At 43.5% G+C, this 20,494-nt stretch overlaps 1 protein-coding gene across 4 annotated transcripts in view; it reads right to left on the bottom strand.

The window, feature by feature from the left end:
* zranb3 (zinc finger, RAN-binding domain containing 3) overlaps nucleotides 1-20,494 on the bottom strand; it is a 186,126-nt gene that overhangs the window by 31,192 nt on the left and 134,440 nt on the right. For all 4 annotated transcript variants that reach the window (XM_070875416.1, XM_070875418.1, XM_070875417.1 and 1 more), the window contains 5 exons: nucleotides 18,829-18,981; nucleotides 7,776-8,292; nucleotides 6,452-6,730; nucleotides 3,980-4,077; nucleotides 1,495-1,596 (listed from right to left, as the gene is read on the bottom strand). In XM_070875416.1, coding sequence (XP_070731517.1) covers nucleotides 1,495-1,596; nucleotides 3,980-4,077; nucleotides 6,452-6,730; nucleotides 7,776-8,292; nucleotides 18,829-18,981 — 1,149 coding nt within the window. The remainder of the gene's footprint in view (nucleotides 1-1,494; nucleotides 1,597-3,979; nucleotides 4,078-6,451; nucleotides 6,731-7,775; nucleotides 8,293-18,828; nucleotides 18,982-20,494) is intronic.

Here is a 20,494-nt window from a genome sequence, read left to right as displayed (position 1 = left end):
GTATTGGGGGTAATGTACTGACGTGGATAGAGAACTGGTTGGCAGACAGGAAGCAAATTCGGGATAAATGGGTCCTTTTCAGAATGGCAGGCAGTGACTAGTGGGGTGCCGCAGGGTTCAGTGCTGGGACCCCAACTATTTACAATATACAATAATGATTTGGATAAGGGAATTGAGTGTAATATCTCCAAGTTTGCAGATAACACTAAGCTGGGTGGTGGTGTGAGCTGTGAGGAGGACGCTAAATGGCTGCAGGGTGACTTGGACAGGTTAGGTGAGTGGGCAAACGCATGGCAGATGCAGTATAATGTGGATAAATGTAAGGTTATCTACTTTGGTGGCAAAAACGTGAAGACAGAATATTATCTGAATGGTGGCAGATTAGGAAAAGGGGAGGTGCAATGAGACCTGGGTGTCATGGTACATCAGTCATTGAAAGTTGGCATGCAGGCGGTGAAGGCGGCAAATAGTACGTTGGCCTTCATAGCTAGGGGATTTGAGTATAGGAGCAGGGAGGTCTTACTGCAGTTGTAAAGGGTCTTAGTGAGGCCTCACCTGGAATAGTGTGTTCAGTTTTGGTCTCGTAATCTGAGGGACGTTCTTGCTATTGAGGGAGTGCAGCGAAGGTTCATCAGACTGATTCCAGGGATGGCAGAACTGACATATGAGGAGAGACTGGATCGACTGGGCCTGTATTCACTGGAGTTTAGAAGGATGAGAAGGGATCTCATAGAAACATATAAAATTCTGACAGGACTGGACAGGTTAGATGCAGGAAGAATGTTTCCGATGTTGGGGAAGTCCAGGACCAGGGGACTAGTCTAAGGATATGGGGTAAGCCACTTAGGACTGAGATGAGGAGAAACTTCTTCACTCAGAGAGTTGTTAACCTGTGGAATTCCCGACCGCAGAGAGTTTTTGATGCCAGTTCATTGGATATATTCAAGAGGGAGTTAGATATGGCCCTTACGGCTAAAGGGATCAAGGGGTCTGGAGAGAAAGCAGAAAAGGGGTACTGAGGTGAATGATCAGCCATGATCTTATTGAATGGCGGTGCAGGCTCGAAGGGCTGAATGGCCTTCTCCTGCACCTATTTTCTATGCAACATTGTGTACACTTCAAAAGAACTTCATTGGCTGTAAAGCCCACTTGGGAGATCCTGAGGCTGTGAATGGCACTATATAAATGGCTGTTCATTCTTTCCATTAAGGACATTATTCAATTGCAATTGTATGAACATGTACTCTACTTTAGTAAGCTTCTAGTAACTCAATTATTTTGATTTCATGACACCTCAGCTTTTGCACAGTATTTGTGGCAGTTTAAGAACGTATACTGTGTCAAACCAAATTTGACGTAATACAAGCAGTGGCATTTCTGATTGGTGCCATATGACTATTGTGGATTACAAGATTCTGACAAAATCCGACATACAAAAGCATGTATCTTAAAAAAGATTTACAAAAATATCCCACTTGTATACATATAACTTACCATTGCACGATTTGTTTTCTGTTCAAAGAATATTGGTAAATCCTCCCAGTTTTCTAACTTTACATCCAGAGGAATAAAATTGCAGTTTAGCGGCTCTCCCTCCTAATGATAAACCAATAATAATAATTATTTACCAAGAATCCATTTGAACTCTTCATTACTGCACTTCGTAAAAATGATCAGGATGTCAGGGGTTGTCGAGGGGATCCAACACCAGGGGAAACAACACTATTCGAGCAGAAAGTAACAAGTACATTCAAGTAGTTTTACTGGTCGATTACTTGTGCACAAAGCAAGTGGAATGAAATGTAGTCTACAATCTTCATATTTCAAATTAACATTTATTCGCATATACTGTCCAGGATCATCCTAGAGAGCAAAATAACTCCCAGAATCATTTTCTCCCCACCGACCTGCCCCCTCCACCGTCATCTTTGAAAACGAGAAGTGCGAGGAGCTCATGGACTTCTTTGTCACGAAAAATGAGACCATGTGTTTAGCTGCCTCTGCCACTTCCCCGACATCTCTTTGCCCAACAAGCCAAGCCTCCCCCCAAGGTTCCACCTGCCCCATTGTCCAGCTCAGTTAGACCCCCCTTGTCTGGTTCCATTCTTACCGATCCAAACTGAAATTTGAAAAAAAAATGTTGTGACATTTTATTTAAATGGTTTAATTTTAAACACTGGATTATTCCATTTTTCCCAAACAAATAAAAATTGACTGAATTAACAGAAGTAACTATATTGACAACTTCTTTCCGATACGAGACCTGGCAGCATGTGCCTCCACTAGAGGGAGATAATAGTGTGCCGTTATATTCAATTGTTAATTTATTGCAGTGCTGTTACATGTAGAACTGATTTTACACATTTCTTCAAATAAGTTTGTCGAAAGTATGCACAATGAGGCTAAGCTATGCTAGAATACAGAAACAAAGATGTTTGGGAAAGCAGCTTTATGTTTACAGTGATGAACCAGATTTTCCGGGGGATTTGCACCATTGTAATGTGCATCTTCATCATAGGGACCCTTAAACGGCATAAAAAAAAGGAAATAATGGAGTATGTTACATTGATTATGCTACTCCAAATTTTCCTTGGGCTTTAGCGCCATTATACCATTATCCACTCCAAAAACAGTTATAAGATATCACCACATTAAAACCAAGGGTAATCGTTATTTTCTTACATTTAAGCCAGTTTTTAACGGTGGTGCAGCTTAGTCTTAAAATAATGGCACTAGTAGCCTGGCAGCAGCCTGATTTATTGCTCCAAGATCGGTATGGAAAACAGAGCGCCAAAATCAAATTGTATTCCATGGTGAGATTTATCACTCTTGGGTCGAAGGTTGTGGATTCAATCAACACTCTAGGGGGCTGATTTTAAGCTTGGACGCTCAGAGTGTACCCACTGTCCACCTGTTGTAACCAATGTGAGGACTGAGCCATTTTGAGGCACAGGCCTCGTTTGCATGCAGCTATTGTGCTGGACACAGCAGCGAATGGCAGGGCCTGAGGGGAGAGGCGAGAGAGACGATCTTGCGAGACATCAGAGGGAACAAACTTTTAAATTCATTAAAAAGCTACAAGAGTTGTTTGTTGAGTGGCTCCCTGCTTTACCTTTGAGGACTGCTGGTTAGGCCGACCATTGCCGGTACAAACGAGCGAAGTGTCGGTGACGTGCATAACACTCATTAATTTTTCAACATTGTAATTGGAGTCCGATTTATGTTATAGAACCCCGATTTTCATATTACAAATGGCCTCGTAAATGGGGTGGTGAGTGACTGACACCGTTTTCAGTCTGTTACAACCCCATTTTTGACAAGTGTAGACAGTTATTATCAGTCCCGAGGACTTGAGAGCATAATCCAGGCTGACACATCAGTGTAGTACTGAGAAAATGCAATGTTGTCAGAGGGGCTGCCTTTTGATGAGATTTTAAATCTAGACTCTGTCTGCTTGTTTAGGTGAATATAAAAGATCTTATGGCATTGTTAAAGAGTAGGGAAGCTCTCCTAGTGTTCGAGCTAACATTTATCTTTCAACCAACAGCGCTAAAATAGATTATCTAGCCATTTAGCTCATTTCTGTTTACTGTGTCATGTTTGCCTACAAAACCATGATGCTTACACTTCAAAAGTAGTTAATTGGCTGTGAAAGAACATGAAATCATAGAATCATACAGCATAGAAGGTACTATATAAATTCAAATTCTTTCTTTGCAAGAAGTAGGCTGTAACAAACCATAAAAATTCTACACGTTTAAAGTGTACAATATTACTGATATGAAACAGATTCTAGATTTTTTTAAGTTAGTGATAAAAAATTACATTTGTCTGTGAAAAGTCAAGTTATAAGGTTGCTGATCATCTTTCTGATTGCTGTTTGATTGGGTGTTAGAAGTGTAATATATTTCAAATTTAAGACACAGGTACAGAGCTACATAAAAGCACTTATGCACGGAGATGAAACTTATCACAATACCTTTGTGTAGAGATATATTCTATCAGTATTCTTGCTTGCACAAAACATGAAGCCATCATAAACTGGAACACTGCTGTCACATGGGATATCAGGTTGTTCTACACCAGAAAGGTTTGACAGTTAACTTGGAAGAAATGTCATGATTTGTTCCGCTTTGAAGAGGAATCACAATTAAAACGTAAAAAAATATTCTCTTTCACACATTCAAATATGCGAGGAAGCGTTGCTGGGAAAGCAGATTTTTGAAAACATCAGAAGCTGCTGCTAGTAAACATATGGTGCGACGACATTATTGGCACAGTTGTCTTGCAATTGAAATACTTGCTGACACTCACTTGATCAAAGGTACCAAAGGCCTGCGGAACTATACCCCAAGCAAGGAGTCAATACTTTCAAGACAGGAAGACAAGAAGTGGAATTCATGGGAACATTGGATGAAAACCCACACTTTTGAGAAGTTAACATTTTTTTCCCACTAGAGTGGAGAAGGTTAAGGGATGATTTGATTGATGTTTTCAAGATTATGAAAAGTTGTTGAAACAGATAACAAGAGAGCACACATTCCAGAAAATCAGAAAAATAATGAAAGTGGAGATTAGAAAAAAATTCTACACGCAGAAAGTGATTAGAATTTGGAATTCTTTGCCACAAACCACCATTGAAGCAGAATATACTGTACACAGCATCAAAGGGAATTAGTTGCTTAAGGGGAGGAATTTTAAAGGGTAGACAGGGGGCACAGGATAGGTGGATTAGACTAGATGGATCATGGGATGAAAATTGCCAACAGAGATTTTAAAAGCTGGATGGCCCATCACTGTGCATAATATTCTATGTTCCGATGATCTGGTGTACTGTGTGAAGTTCCGGGCTTCAAAAGCGTGTCAGTGTATACTCTGAATAGGCAAAGGGGAATGTGGGTCCATTAAAAACTGATGCAGTTTTTCCTTATTTTATGAAATTATAAGGAAATTTAGACTTGTTCAGTGAGTATCCTCTTCATAGTGGAGGAAGAGGACAATATATAGCAGCAGTACAAGGGAACCTAAAAATAAGTCAAGTTAGTGGATTTGAGATATGTAATAAAAATGGTAATGAGAAAATACTCTTCAGATAGACAAATCTCCCGGACCTGATGAGTGAGGAAATTGGAGATGCATTAGCCATAATTTTCCAAAGCTCTCTAGATTCAGGAATTGCGCCTTTGGTTTGGAAAGCTGTAAACGACACTCCAATAATTAAGAAGGGAGGAAGGGAGAAACCAGGTAACTACAGACCCATCGGTTTAATATCAGTTGTGGGGATGTTACTGGAATCTATCACCAGAGTGACTGAGCAGGTGGATAAGCATGAACTTGTCAAAAAGAGTCAGCATACATTTGGGAAGGGTAGGTCATATCTGACTATTCCAGTTGAATGTTCTAAGGAGAACACTAGTATAGTGACCCTGTACACAAATCATTAAATGCTGGTACACAGGTATAAAAAGTAATCAAAAAGGCTAATAAAATGTTGGTTGTTATCTCAAAAGGACTGGAATTCAAAAGTGAAGCTTCACATTGTGCAGAGCCTTGGTCAGACCCCATCTGCGGAACTACGTTCAGTTTTGGGCACCGAACCTTGTGAAAGATATGTATGGCACAGATTTATCAGAATTGTACAAGGGCTTAAAGGGTTAAATTATGAGGACCAATTGCATAAACTTGGTTTGAATTTCCTTCTGTTTAGAAGGTTGAGGGGTGATCTAATTGAGCTATTTAAAATAAAGGGACTCAATAGGGTAAGATGCAGATAAACTATATCCCCTAGTCTGGGAATCCAGAGCAAGAGAGAACAATCCTAAAATTAGAATTAGGCTATTTAGGAAGGAAAAATCAGGAAGCTCTTTTTCTTCACACAGCGGAGTAGAAATCTGGGACGTTCTCCCACAAAAGGCTGTGGATACTGGGCCAATTGTCATTTTAAAAGGCTGAGATTGATTTTTGTTAGCCAAGGGTATCAAGAAATATGGAGCAAAGGTGGGTAAATGGAGTTGAGGTGCAGATCAGCCATGATCTGATAGAATGGTGGAATAGGCTCAAGAGGCTGAATGACCAACTGCAATTCCGACATTCATTAAAAAAGCTGGCTAACTACCTGTTTGGAATAGTATTGTAGGTTATAGGAATAAATAGGTTATTATAAGCAAGATACATCGATATGATCAAATACTCTGTTTCCAGAAGGGCGGGGGATAAAGTACTGTCTACGGAAAGGAACTAATGAAAGATGAATAACAGAAGTTAAAAAGTTAGACCAATTTTGGAGATTTTCTCCACTACCGCTGGGATGGTCAGGAAACAACCCTGCAAAACTTGCCTTCAATAAATTCACTAAACTGGGTACAGCCCATGCAAGAAATAATCCAGGAACTATTTGTATAATTCCATTTAAATAGTTGTAGAAGTAAATGTGAAGAACAAACTGAATTACCTGGTTGCTGTTGACTCTCGCTATCCACACTTCCTTCGGTTATGGTAATTACATTGCTGCTTTTGTCAATATTGAAAGGTACAAGATTTTCCTCAGATTTTATTGTACTGCTGTGTGTCATTTCATTATTTATCTGCTCTGTAGGTGTATTTGATTCATTGTTTTCCTCGTTCTCTATGTCAGATACGACTATACAGTCAGTCTGAGATTGGGTTCCACCTTCACATTCTTTTTTACGTGGATTTGTATGACAAGACAAATTTTCTTCTTTTTGATCGCCTGTGTTGGGAAAAGCTTCAGTTTGAAACATTGCTTGGACAGTTCGAGTATAGGTGCAGCGTTGAAAATCCAGAGTTCCGGAATCCGGGACGATCGATGGCAGGCTCGTCCGCAATCTGTAAAGTGTTCCGGAATCCGGACCCACCGACCTCAGGGCCCCGCCACTGCCTGACTTCGGGCCTCACCACCGATACTATATTACCATACCTGGGGGCTTCCTCGCCGGGGCATGGACCCTCTCTCCTCGGCGCCCACCACTCACACCCCACTTCTGACGTTCTGAAATCCGGAAAAACCCGAACCTGGGCTCAGGTGTTTCCAGATTCGTGACATCAGAAAGACGATCGAAAGTCCGGAAAAGCCCAGAATCCGGAACGACCTCGGTCCCGGATTCTCGACGCTGCACCTGTATTAACTACTTATTGACATAAACAAAAATTAGCAATAGGCTATTACAACATTGAAGAAAAAGACTTGGATTTATACAGCGCCTTTCACAACCACCGAATGTCTCAAAGCGCTTTACAGCTAATTAAGTACTTTTGGAGTGTAGTCACAGTTGTAATGCTGGAAATGCAGCAGCCAATTTACACACAAGCAAGCTCTCACAAACAGCAATGTGATAGCGATCAGATTATCTGTTTTTTTGTTATGTTGATGGAGGGATAAATATTGGCCAGGATACTGGGGATAACTCCCCTGCTCTTCTTCGAAATAGTGCCATGGGATCTTTTACGTCCACTTCGGAGTGCAGACAGGACCTCGGTTTAACGTCCCATCCGAAAGACAATACCTCCAACAGTTGCTGTTGTGCTCAAGTCCCTGGAATGGGGCTTGAACCTACACATTAAGGTATTAATCACAATAACATAAAATACATTTTCAAAGTACCAAAAATTTCCCCCACAATCGGATCACTGAAATAGCCAGCTATTTTTAGTAGAAGTATAACACCAATATATTAACTTGAGCTTTAATTGTTTTCATGGTATTTTTATGCAATAAAATATATTTGAGCAATAGAAAATTCAGAAAAGGATCTTACCAACACCTCTGAGAGTTTCACACATTTCACAGTAGGACAGTAAGGTACTATTTGTATATGTGCACACAATGCAGTTCCACATCTTTTCAGTTACGTGCAGTTTTCTTGAGGTAAGTGGTGTTGAACCCAATCGTTGAGGTCTTTGAATTCTAAATGGGGATGGTGTTGTCCTACCTTTGGCCTTTCTCTTTTTTGTACCTGCAGAACTTTGGACTGGTGTACATAAAGATTTAAATCGTTTAGACTGTGGCTGAAAGTCGGCTTTTAGCGACAGCTCATCGGGGTCTGTTTTGCATTTTTCTTCATTCTCATTTTCACCAGCTTCTCTTGCATTTATTTCATCCAGTTTTCCATGTGGTTGGTGAAGTAAATTGAGGGAATTTGGAGATTCTTGCAGCTCATTTAGATCACAAATTTGGTTGGTTGGCAAATCTCGAGGGGCTCTCTTGCGTTTCTCTGTCGAGTCAGGCTTTGATGAGAAGAATGAGCGGATATCATGTTGTTTTTCTTTCTCAAACTAAAAAAGTATAATACATTGAGTAAAAATAATGAATTGGAGACTTTTAAAATCAATTTACCTAAAAATTAGAAATCTATAAGGGCTAAACACCCATCAAACCGGAAGCACATGTGTTGAAGCTGCACTAATTGAGATGTTATTTGGAAAGTCTACACCCTATTAAAGTAAGATTCAACAGTTACTGTAAATATCAGTATCTATATTTTCTTAACATTGTAAAAGCTTTGTTATATGTAAATAGACAATGAAAACCCACATGGTCATGTTGAGCCCAGTAAAAAAGATTGTGCTATCACTTTTAGTTATGCACAGAATTAAAAGGACCAAAGAGGAAAGTGGTACTGTCACAATGCAATTTAACAGCTATAAATTTTACTCAGCTGTTAATGTAAATTAGATTGTAAAGTTCAGAATTAGTAAGATTTAGCTTGCCAAAATTTGTATTTGTAACCGGCTCAATTTTTGCAATGAAATGATTAGACCAAGGAGGTTTTCAGGTTGCAGTATTTGGGAAAACAAAATCTAAAATCACAGGATTGACGTCAGTACAATCTGTAAAAGCTGGCTGTGCAAAATCTTCATCTCCCACAGAGAAATTTAAATAGCTTAGAAACAGAATGTGTCACACATGTGATTTTCTTTGTCAAGACAAGTCTTGATATTATAAAACTGTCTCAATTTACAGAACATTGTACATTTAATGTTATAGGACATATACCTTCTCACCAGTATACGTTTATATCTATGTTTGCTCATTTTTAATGACAGTGTGATTCTGCATCTAATTGTATGTTGTATATGCAGCTTAGCAGTTAGAAATAGCTGAACTTAAAAAAAAAAACACATCAAATTTGCAGATGAATAAAAGCAGAATAAAACAAAAAGTCTTAAAAACTGGATTGCACATCGCCTGTTTTTCAGGCATGAAACAGGTGCCTAAGAATCCAACATGACGGGTGGCACGCACAGTTCCGTCCTGTGCACTGTCTGCTAAATTGGATTGGGCACCTCCTTGGGCGTCCAGAGCATGTGCCGGAACCATTCAAGAAGCTCATGATAATATTAAAATAAGAGACTTTTGGTGGTTGTCCTTTTGTGAAATTGGTTTGCTCCAGGGTCTGATTAGCCATGTTATAAACTCGCTCAGCAACTCATGGCACGAACAATCAGTGCTATTTAGAGGGAATTTCCCCTTCAGACAGGTTAGTTGTTGGTTTGTTCTGCTGCCTTTTTATTGCCTATTTTCTCCATTCCACTGCTGATTTTGAGAGCTATGGGAACAACTTTGTGCTGGTGCTGGAATGCTCGTCTGCCTTGCAAATTTTTTTTTCCAGAGCTGGATGCTCATGTGAAGTGGAGCACCAATGAAGACAGCAGTAAGCATGAGCAGCTGGGAGAAGAGGGAGAGCACTGCACAGGAGGCCATATAGCGGGTCTTCAGGGAGCGCTTCTCATACCTCAACTTAACCGAGGAGCAACATGTGAGGCAAGGAGGCAGTTATGGACAGCACTGCCAAGGCCCTTAACATTTATGGCACAGGCATGAACCAGTTTTTAAAAGGATACCCAAATATATTTAATGTGAAATGTTATGGTCTACATTGATAACTGATTAAAATTGTTATTTGCAAACCATCTTACACAATTTGTTGCTGTGGAATTTTAAAATGCTACATTAAGACAGTTCTCTGTAGAAACCAAAGATCATAGAAACATAGAAAATAGGTGCAGGAGTAGGCCATTTGGCCCTTAAAGCCTGCACCGCCATCCAATATGATCATGGCTGATCATACAACCTCAGTACTCCACACCTGCCTTCTCTCCATACACCCTGATCCCTTCAGCTGTAAGTGCCACATCTAACTCCATTTTGAATATGTCCAACGAACTGGATTCCAGAACTTTCTGTGGTAGAGAATTCCACAGGTTCACCACTCTCTGGGTGATAAAGTTTCTCCTCATCCCGGTCTTATATGGCTTAGCCCTTATCCTCAGACTGTGACCCCTGGTTCTGGACTTCCCCAACATCAGGAGCATTCTTCCTGCATCTAACCTGTCCAATCCCATCAGAATTTTATATGTTTCTATGAGATCCCCTCTCATTCTTCTAAATTCCAGTGAGTATAAGCCGAGTCGACCCACTCTTTTCTCATAGGTCAGTCCTGCCATCCCGGGAATCAGTCTGGTGAACCTTCGCTGCACTCCCTCAATAGTAAGCGCGTCCTTCCTCAGATTAGGAGACCAAAACTGCACACAATATTCAAGGTGTGGTCTCATCAAGGCCCTGTACAACTGCAGCATGACCTCCCTGCTCCTGTACTCAAATCCCCTCGCTATGGAGGTCAGCATGCCATTTGCTTTCTTTACTGCCTGCTATACCTGCATGCGTACCTTCAATGACTGGTGTACCATGACACCCAGGTCTCGTTGCAGCATTCAGATAATAATATGCCTTCCTATTTTTGCCACCAAAGTGGATAACCTCACATTTATCCACATTATACTGCATCTGCCATGCATTTGCCCATTCACCTAACCCATCCAAGTCCCTCTGCAGTCTCTTAGCATCCTTCTCACAGCTCGCCCTGCCACCCAACTTAGTGTCATCCACAAACTTGGGAGATATTACATTCAATTCCTTCGTCTAAATCATTAATGTATATAGTAAATAGCTGGGGTCGCAGCACTGAACCCTGGGGCACCCCACTCGTCACTGCCTGACATTCTGAAAAGGACCCATTTATTCCCACTCTTTGCTTCCTGTCTGCCAACCATTTCTCTATCCACGTCAATACTGTTAAGTCCTGATCCTAATGTACTGACTTACACGAGACACATGCTGAAGTCAAGGTCACTCAGGACCTTCACCTTTAATTCCAGCTCTCCAGTGCTGCACTTGCCTGAGACCTCCCTTTATATACCACAGTGGGACAGGTATGGAGTGTCTCCTGAAAGTGCACCCCTGGTGGTAAGGTATGCTTATTGTTACAGGTCATATCCAGTTACAGTCATGTATAGCATGGTAAGATACAGTTATATATAGTAATGTGAGATACATGACATCACCCTCCCCCAAGTCTTATTGCCTTTATAGATTCAGTCTCTCATGTGGTCTGCGCTCCCGCGTGGAGCGTCTTAGTTGTAGTTCAGTTGTTTGCCTTGGTGCCTGTTTTTCATTCGGTGTGATTGCTGGTATCTCGCCTGAGCTGTCTGTTTCGTTCGGTGTGATTGCTGGTATCTCGCCTGGGCTGTCTGTTGAGACTGCCCTTTCCTCAGGTTGTTCCACCTGTCTGTCCACCAGGTGTGGTGTGAGTTCCACATTGTAGTCTGCCTCTGGTTCTTCAGTGTTATCAGTGAATCTACTTTTTACTTGGTCTACAGGTTTGGCCATTGTCTATTTGTACAACCAGTAGCCTGTTTCCCTCTTTTTCTGTAACTGTCCCTGCAAGCCATTTGGGACCCCGGCCATAGTTTAGCACGAACACTTTGTCCCCTATCTCATTCCACCCCCCCTCGAATTTCAGTCATGGTACTCAGTTAGCTTTTGACGCTTTGCCGCAACAATTTCATGCATGTCTGGGAGGATTAACGAGAGCTTGGTCTTTAAGGTTCATTTCATCAATAGTTGCGCGGGGGGAACCCGTCAACGAATGTGGACGAGATCTGTATGCCAACAGCAGTCGCGAAAGGCGGCTCTGCAGCGTGGGACCTTGGATTCTGAGCATGCCTTGTTTAATGATCTGCACTGCTCGCTCCGCCTGGCCATTGGAGGCCGGCTTGAAAGGTGCCGTCTTAACGTGATTTATACCGTGGTCAACTATAAAATTGTGAAATTCTGCGCTGGTGAAGCATGGACCATTATCACTGACCAATATGTCAGGAATGCCGTGCGTTGCAAACATGGTTCTAAGGCTCTCCACAGTGGTGGAGGTGGTGCTCGAGTTTAAAATGGTGCACTCGACCCATTTTGAAAATGCATCAACGACTACGAGGAACATTTTGCCCATGAATGGGCCCGCATAGTCTACATGCACCCGCGACAACGGTTTGGTGGGCCAGAGCCAGAGGCTTAGGGGGGCCTCCCTGGGGGCATTACTGAGTTGGGCAGAAATGGTGCACCGATGGATGCATAGTTCCAAGTCCGCATCAATGCCAGGCCACCAGACATGAGATCTGGCTATGGCCTTCATAAGGACGATCCCCGGGCGCTCGCGATGGAGCTCCCGGACAAACGCCTCCCTGCCTCGTAAGAGCATAACTACTCGGCTGCCCCACATCAGGCAGTCTGCCTGTAGTAAGAGTTCATGCATGCGCCTATGGAAGGGTTTGACCTCCTCGGGGCAGGCATTGCGAGCCTCTGCCCAGTCACCGGTTAAAACGTATCTTTTAACTAGAGATAACGTGGGGTCGCTGGTCGTCCAGGCTCTGATTTGGCGAGCCATCATGGGCAACCTATGGATTCAAAGGCATTGATTGCCATAACCATCTCACAGTCCTGTTCGTCGGACCCTTCTGTGGTCGCCAGGGATAGCCTGCTAAGCGCATCTGCACAGTTGTCTGTGCCTGGTCTGTGCCTTATCATGTAGTCGTAAGCCGCCAGCATGAGTGCCCACCGCTGAATGCGCGCTGAGGCGTTGCCGTTGGTTGCCTTGCACTCGGATAGTAGGGACGTGAGGGGTTTGTGGTCGGTTTCTAATGCAAACTTGGCCCCGAAAAGGTATTGGTGCATTTTTTTGATACCGTACACACACGCGAGCGTCTCCTTCTCAACCATACCGGACCCGCGCTCCGCCCGCGAAAGTGACCTGGAGGCATAAGCAACGGGCTGCAATTTACCCGCATCACTGACGTGCTGTAAAACGCACCCGACCTCGTACGCTGACGCATCACACGTAAGGACTAACTTTTTACCTGGGTCAAAAAACGCTAAAACACTCTTGGAACATAGAAGGTTGCGTGCCTTATTGAAGGCACGTTCTTGGGCATCCCCCCAAAATCAATCGCACCTCTTTCTGAGTAGCACGTGGAGAGGCTCCAGCAGCGTGCTCAAGTTCTGCATAAAGTTCCCAAAGTAATTGAGTAGCCCGAGAAAGGCGCTCAGTTCCGAGACATTCCGGGCCTGGGTGCCAGGCGAATCGCTTCGGTTTTGGATTCGGTTGGGCGGATTCCATCAGCGGCAATCCTTCTGCCCAAAAATTCAACCTCAGGCACGAGAAACAGACACTTGGATTTCTTAACTCTTAGGCCGACCCGATCCAATCGACTTAGTACTTCCTCAAGATTGCGGAGATGAGAGTTGGTGTCCCTGCCCGTGATGACTATGTCATCTTGAAACACAACCGTCCCCGGAATGGACTTGAGCAGACTTTCCATGTTGCGCTGGAATATAGCAGCTGCCGACCGGATGCCGAATGGGCATCGATTGCACACAAAAAGGCCTCAATGTGTGTTGATGGTGGTGAGTAGCTGAGACTCTTCGGTCAGTTCTTGCGTCATATACGCAGATGTGAGGTCAAGTTTCGAGAAAAGTTTTCCTCCAGCCAACGTGGCAAATAGGTCCTTTGCTCTGGGCAGCGGTATTTGTCCTGTCGGGAGACTCTGTTTATGGTAGACTTGTAATCCCCACAGATTCGCATGGATCCATCAGGCTTCATGACGGGGAAGATGGGGCTTGCCCAGTCGCTAAATTCCACGGGAGAAATTATGCCTTCCCGCAGAAGCCGGTCCAGTTCGTTTTCAATCTTTTCCCTCATCACATAAGGCACAGCTCTAGCCTTGTGATGGACCGGTCTGGCATTGTGTGATATGTTGATTCTAACTTTAGCCCCTTTGAAGGTGCCCACACCTGGCTGAAAGAGATGTTCGAAACAGCTTAGAACTGTTGAGCAGGAGGTCCGTTCCTCTGACGACATGGCGTGAACATCATCCCATTTCCAATTAAGTTCTGCTAGCCAGCTTCTCCCAAACAGGGCTGGGAGATCCCCGGGGACATTCCACAGGGAAAGTTGGTGCACCATCCCTTTGAGTGTGACTGAGAGCATGGCGCTGCCAAGGACTGGAACGATTTCTTTAGTACAGGTCCTTAGTTTGGTGTCGATCTTTGTGAGTTTTGGTCTGTTGCTTTTGTGCGGCCACAGCTGTTCAAATTATTGAACGCTCCTGAGGGACTGACTGGCCCCGATGTCCAGTTCCATGTTGACGGGTATCCCGTTGAGTAGAACCCTCATCATAATTGAAGGTGTCTTGGTGTAAGAATAGTGGACATTGATCGTGTTAACCTGCTGTACCTCGGCGTCCCGTGCACTGTTCCAACCGTCTTCTGGTCCGCTTTCCGACCCTTCCGATTCGTATACCAGCCGAGCTGCTGTTTTTCTGCACATGCGAGCCAGATGCTCTGTGTAGTTGCAGTTTCTGCAAATGGCATGCTGAAATCGACACACCATGGTTGAGTGCCTTCCCCCACATCTCCAACACAGACCGTTTCCATTGTTTCCGAAGGATGAGCTGCATCTGGCTGATCTCCCTTGAGCTTCTCTCAGTCTGTAGTCGATTGCTCGCATTGTGGGTTGATGAGGTGTGATCGGCCATTCATGTGGCCCTTGATTTTGATGGCTTCTGGCGCCACTGTCTGCTGTTGAAGGCCTGCTCTCCTGCCTTTGTCTGTGTGTGGGGGGTAGCAGTTTGTTTCACAATGTGAACCCCTTGTTCCGATGCCTCGTTGGTTGTCGTACCGAAGTATAGATCAGCCTCGTTTCTTCTTCGCCTGCCAAGAACGTCTGTGCGACCAGTGCTGCTGCCTCTAGAGTCAAGTTCTTAGTCTCTATAAGCTTTCAGAATATGCTTGCGTGGCCTATTCCTTCAATAAAAAAGTCTCTCAGTACTTCTCTCCTTAGTTCATCGGGGAACTCACATGAACTAGCCAGCCTCCGAAGTTCCGCCACAAAGTCGGGTATGCTTTGGCCCACACAGCGTATGTAGTTGTAGAACCTGTGTCTGGCCATATGTAGGCTGCTCGCTGGCTTCAGGTGGTCTCTCACCAGTGTGCTCAACTCCTCAAATGACTTGCTTGCTGGTTTCTCGGGTGCCAGCAGGTCTTTCATTAAAGCGTATGTTTTCGAGCAACAGCTGGTCAAGAGATGGGCTCTTCTCTTGTCTGTCTTATCGTCGCCCAGTCAGTCTTTGGTCACAAAGCTTTGCTGGAGCCTTTCTATAAAGTCATCCCAATTGTCTCCGGCATTGTATTTCTCATCTGAGCTGTTGGTAGTCATTCTGTGGATTCTGTGATCCCATAACTCGTTGCCACTGTTAAGTCCGGACTCTAATGTACTGACTTACACGAGACACATGCTAAAGTCAAGGTCACTCAGGACCTGCACCTTTAATTCACAGCTCTCCAGTGTTGCACTTGCCTGAGACCTCCTATTATATACCACAGTAGAAGAGGTATGGAGTGTCTCCTGCAAGTGCACCCCTGGTGGTAAGGTATGCTTATTGTTACAGGTCATATCCAGTTACAGTCATGTATAGCATGGTAAGATAGTTATATACAGTAATGTGAGATACATGACAAATACTTCACCCCCAATACCATGTGCCTTAATTTTGCACACTAATCTCTTGTATGGGACCTTGTCAAAAGCCTTTTGAAAATCCAAGTACACCACGTCCACTGGTTCTCCCTTATCCGCTCTATTAGTTACATCCTCAAAACATTCTAGAAGATTTGTCAAGCATGATTTCCCTTTCATAAATCCATGCTGACTTGGACCGATCCTGTCACTGCTTTCCAAATGTGCTGCTATTACATCTTTAATGATTGATTCCAGCATTTTCCCCACCACCAATGTCAGGCTAACCGGTCTATAATTTCCTGTTTTCTCTTTCCCTCCTTTTTTAAAAAGTGGGGTTACATTAGCTACCCTCCAATCCATAGGAACTGATCCTTATACCATGGAATGTTGGAAAATAACCACTAATGCATCAACTATTTCTAGGGCCACTTCCTTAAGTGCACTGGGATGCAGACTATCAGGCCCTGGGGGTTTATCAGCCTTCAGTCCCATCAATTTTCCAAACACCATTTCCTGACTGATAAAGATTTCCCTCAGTTCCCCCTTCTCGCTAGACCCTTGGTCCTCTTGTATTTTCGGGAGGTTATTCATGTCTTCCTTAATGAAGACAGAATCAAAGTATTTGTTCAATGGTCTGCCGTTTCCTTGTTCCCCATTATGAATTCACCTGATTCTGACTGCAAGGGACCTACATTAGGCTTGACTAATCTTTTTCTCTTCACATAGCTATAGAAGCTTTTGCAGTCAGTTTTTATGTTCCATGCAAGCTTACTCTCGTACTCTATTTTCCCCATCCTAATTAAACCCCCGAGTCCTCCTCTGCTGAATTCTAAATTTCTCCCAGTCCTCAGGTTTGCTGCTTTTTCTGGCCAATTTATATGCCTCTTCCTTGGATTTAACACTTTCCCTAATTTCCCTTGTTAGCCACGGCTGAGCCACCTTCCCTTTTTAATTTTTACGCCACACAGGGATGTACAATTGTTGTAGATCATCCATGTGATCTTTAAATGTCTGCCATTGCCTATCCACCGTCAACCTTTTAAGTATCATTCGCCAGTCTATCCTAGCCAATTCACGTCCCATACCGTTGAAGATTTCTTTCTTTAAGTTCAGGACCCTAGTCTCTGAATTAACTCTCCATCTTAAATGAAGAATTCTACCATATTATGGTCACTCGTCCCCAAGGGGCCTCGCACGACCAGAATGCTAATTAATCCTCTCTCGTTACACAAGACCCAGTCGAAAATGGCCTGCTCTCTAGTTGGTTCCTCGACATATTGGTCTAGAAAACCATCACTTATACACTCCAGGAATTCCTCCTCCACAGTATTGCTACCAGTTTGGTTAGCCCAATCAATATGTAGATTAAAGTCACCCATGATAACTGCTGTACCCTTATTGCACGTGTCCCTAATTTCCTGTTTGATGCCATCCCTAACCTCCCTATTACCGTTTGGTGGTCTGTACACAACTCCCACTAACGCTTTCTGCCCTTTGGTGTTTCGCAGCTCTACCCATATAGATTCCACATCATCCACGCTAATGTCCTTCCTTACTATTGCGTTAATCTCCTCTTTAACCAGCAACGCCACCCCACCTCCTTTTCCTTCCTGTCTATCCTTCCTGAATATTGAATACCCCTGGATATTGAGTTCCCAGCCTTGGTTACCCTGGAGCCATGTCTCTGTAATCCCAATTACATCATATCCGTTGACAGCTATCTGCGCAGTCAATTCATCCACCTTGTTACGAATGCTCCTCGCATTGAGACTCGGAGCCTTCAGGCTTTTTTTTTTAAAAAACACTCTGCGTCCTTTTAAAATTCTGTTGTAATGGCTCTTTTTGAGTTTTGCCCTTGATTTCTCTGCCCTCCACTTTTGCTTTTCTCCTTCCTACCTTTTACTTCCCTCTGCCTCCCTGCAGAGATTCCCAACCCCCTGCCATTTTAGTTTAAACCCTCCCCAACAGCACTAACAAACACTCCCCCAAGGACATCGGCTCTGGTCCTGCCCAGGTACAGACCGTCTGGTTTGTACTGGTCCCACCTCCCCCAGAACCGGTTCCAATGTCCCAGGAATTTGAATCCCTCCCCCTTGCACCATTCCTCAAGCCACGTATTTGTAGTGTATGAATAAAGAGTCTGACCCGATACTGTGAGCTCAAAGTAAAGTGTGACCGTAGTCTTTTATTGCAGTCTCTAGAGTGCTTCTCCAGCTTGTGAGGCCTCCTTAAGTACCTGTGCTCCCAAGGGATTGTGGGATCCCTTGGGGCTCCAGAGGATGAGCCCTCTGGTGGTTAAAGAAGGTATTTCCAGGTTTACATATATAGCAGTATTGATCTGAGCTATCCTGCAATTCCTACTCTGACTAGCACATGGCACTGGTAGAAATCTTGAGATTACTACCTTTGAGGTCCTACTTTTTAATTTAGCTCCTAGCTCCGTAAATTCAGCTTGTAGGACCTCATCCCGTTTTTTACCCATCAGAAGGAAGACAGCTTGAAGAAATATTTTGCAAATTATATATAACATTATAGATTTATGGCAGCGAGTGTAAACACAAATCAAGTCATTCTACTAATGTCATAACCCATAAGAGTGGCTCCAGTAGTTTATAAATGTCAGTAGAACCTGTAACTTGAATTACTGCTTCATCGGTGTTTTATTATTTAAGTACAGCATTTTTGTAAACAAGATTTCTTGATTTTTCTTATTATACTGCAGTAGAGAAATGGAATGTAGTAAAGATAGTGTGGTATAGTTGAAACGGTAGTAGTGAAATAGGATAGTGTATAGCATCACAACTGGCACTATAGTATTAATACCAGTAAATAGATAACACGAAACAGACGTTATTCATTATAATGCTCTGCCCTATTAGCTGTATTCAGACATCATGGCAATTAGTAATAAGGTTTGAAAAATTAGTATTTATACTTCATGTAGCATAGTTCATATTCTTACATGGGTGAAGAACACTTCATCCTGAGTTCCTGGCAAATTTTCATTTGGCACCCAGGCCAATGCAGTGTTCAGGAAATCCCATTTTTCTTTATCTCCCTCCTCTACTTCCAAGCGTTGCTTTATTCCATTTAATGTGTTACTTGTAACACGAGTCTGTAATTGAAGAATTAAAATCATTCATCTCCACTGACTAATTCATGAACTAATTTGGCATTTTGACTAAACCTACAAAGTTAACCAGAGTTCTAGCAAATCGAAAAACTAGGGAGGTAGATAGGGCTTTAAGCTAAATAAGGGGGGGGGGGGGGGGCGGAATGAGGGTCCCAGTGGAGAGGAATCTAGAATGTTAAAGAGAAAAGAAAAGGAAGCAATGCAGGAAAGTGATTGTGGTAAGGATAACCAGATTATGTCAGGAAGGGAAGAGCACACTAACAAATAGGGTCCAGGTAAGAAAAAATAGCGATAAGACAAATAGGACTATAGTACAAAAAAATGTAAAGATGTCTAATAATGTTAAAAATCTAAATCAAATCTAAAAGCACTGTATCTGAATGCACGAAGCATTCGTAATAACGTAGACGAATTAACAGCACAAATAGATGTAAACGGATATGATATAGTTGCAATTACGGAGACATGGTTGCAGAGTGACCAGGGTTGGGAACTGAATATCCAAGGATATTCGATATTTAGGAAGGACAGACAAAAAGGAACAAGGGGGTGCTGTGGTGTTGTTAGCAAAAAATGAAGTCAGAGCAATAGTGAGAAAGGATATTGGCTCAGAAAATCAAGATGTAGAATCAATCTGGGTGGAGCTAAGGAGCACCAAGGGGCAGGAAACATTGGTGGGACTTGTCTATAGGCCTCCAAACAGTAGTAATAATGTAGGTGACGGCATCAAACAGGAAATTAGAGATGCATGTAACAAGGGTATTACAGTAATCATAGGTGACTTTAATCTACATATAGACTGGCCAAACCAAATTAGTAATAATACTGTGGCGGAAGAATTCCTGGAGTGTGTGCGAGATGGCTTTTTAGACCAGTACATTGAGGAGCCAACTAGGGAACAGGCCATCCTCGATTGGGTACTGTGCAACGAGAAGGGGTTAATTAATAGTCTTGTTGGGCCCAAGTTTCCACACGATAAAAAACGGGCACCCCTCCGAGCTGGGTGCCCGGGCAACGGAAAAAAAAACGCACGATTCTGGAGCGCTTTGCAGCTCCTTGTCTGTTTGGCGCGGCGCCCAGGGGGGCGGAGCCTACACTCGCGCCGATTTTATAAGTGGGAGGGGGCGGGTACCATTTAAATTAGTTTTTTTTCCTGCCGGCAACGCTGCGCGTGGGAGGGTTCGCGCATGCTCAATGTGAAGGAAACATTGGCACTCAGCCATTTTTGTAGTTCTTTGTAGCTGATTAATTTTTGAACATTTTTTAATAAAAGCACATTGCCATCAGCAGATCAGCACTGAGGCTTCCCTTCTCACTGTCTCCTTCCGCCCCCCCCCCCCCCCGCGGGAACGAACGGGCGCCTCCTCCCCCCCCCCCGCGGGAACGAACGAGCGCCTCCCCCCCCCGCGGGAACGAACGGGCGCCTCCTCCCCCCCCCCCCGCGGAACGAACGAGCGCCTCCCCCCCCCCGCGGGAACGAACGGGCGCCTCCTCC

This window comes from Pristiophorus japonicus, chromosome 3 (genome assembly GCF_044704955.1).
Source record: "Pristiophorus japonicus isolate sPriJap1 chromosome 3, sPriJap1.hap1, whole genome shotgun sequence".
In the NCBI taxonomy this organism is placed as follows: Eukaryota; Metazoa; Chordata; class Chondrichthyes; family Pristiophoridae; genus Pristiophorus; species Pristiophorus japonicus.
The sequence above is the reverse complement of the archived record's forward strand: the minus strand, read 5'-3'. Positions and strand labels throughout refer to the sequence as shown.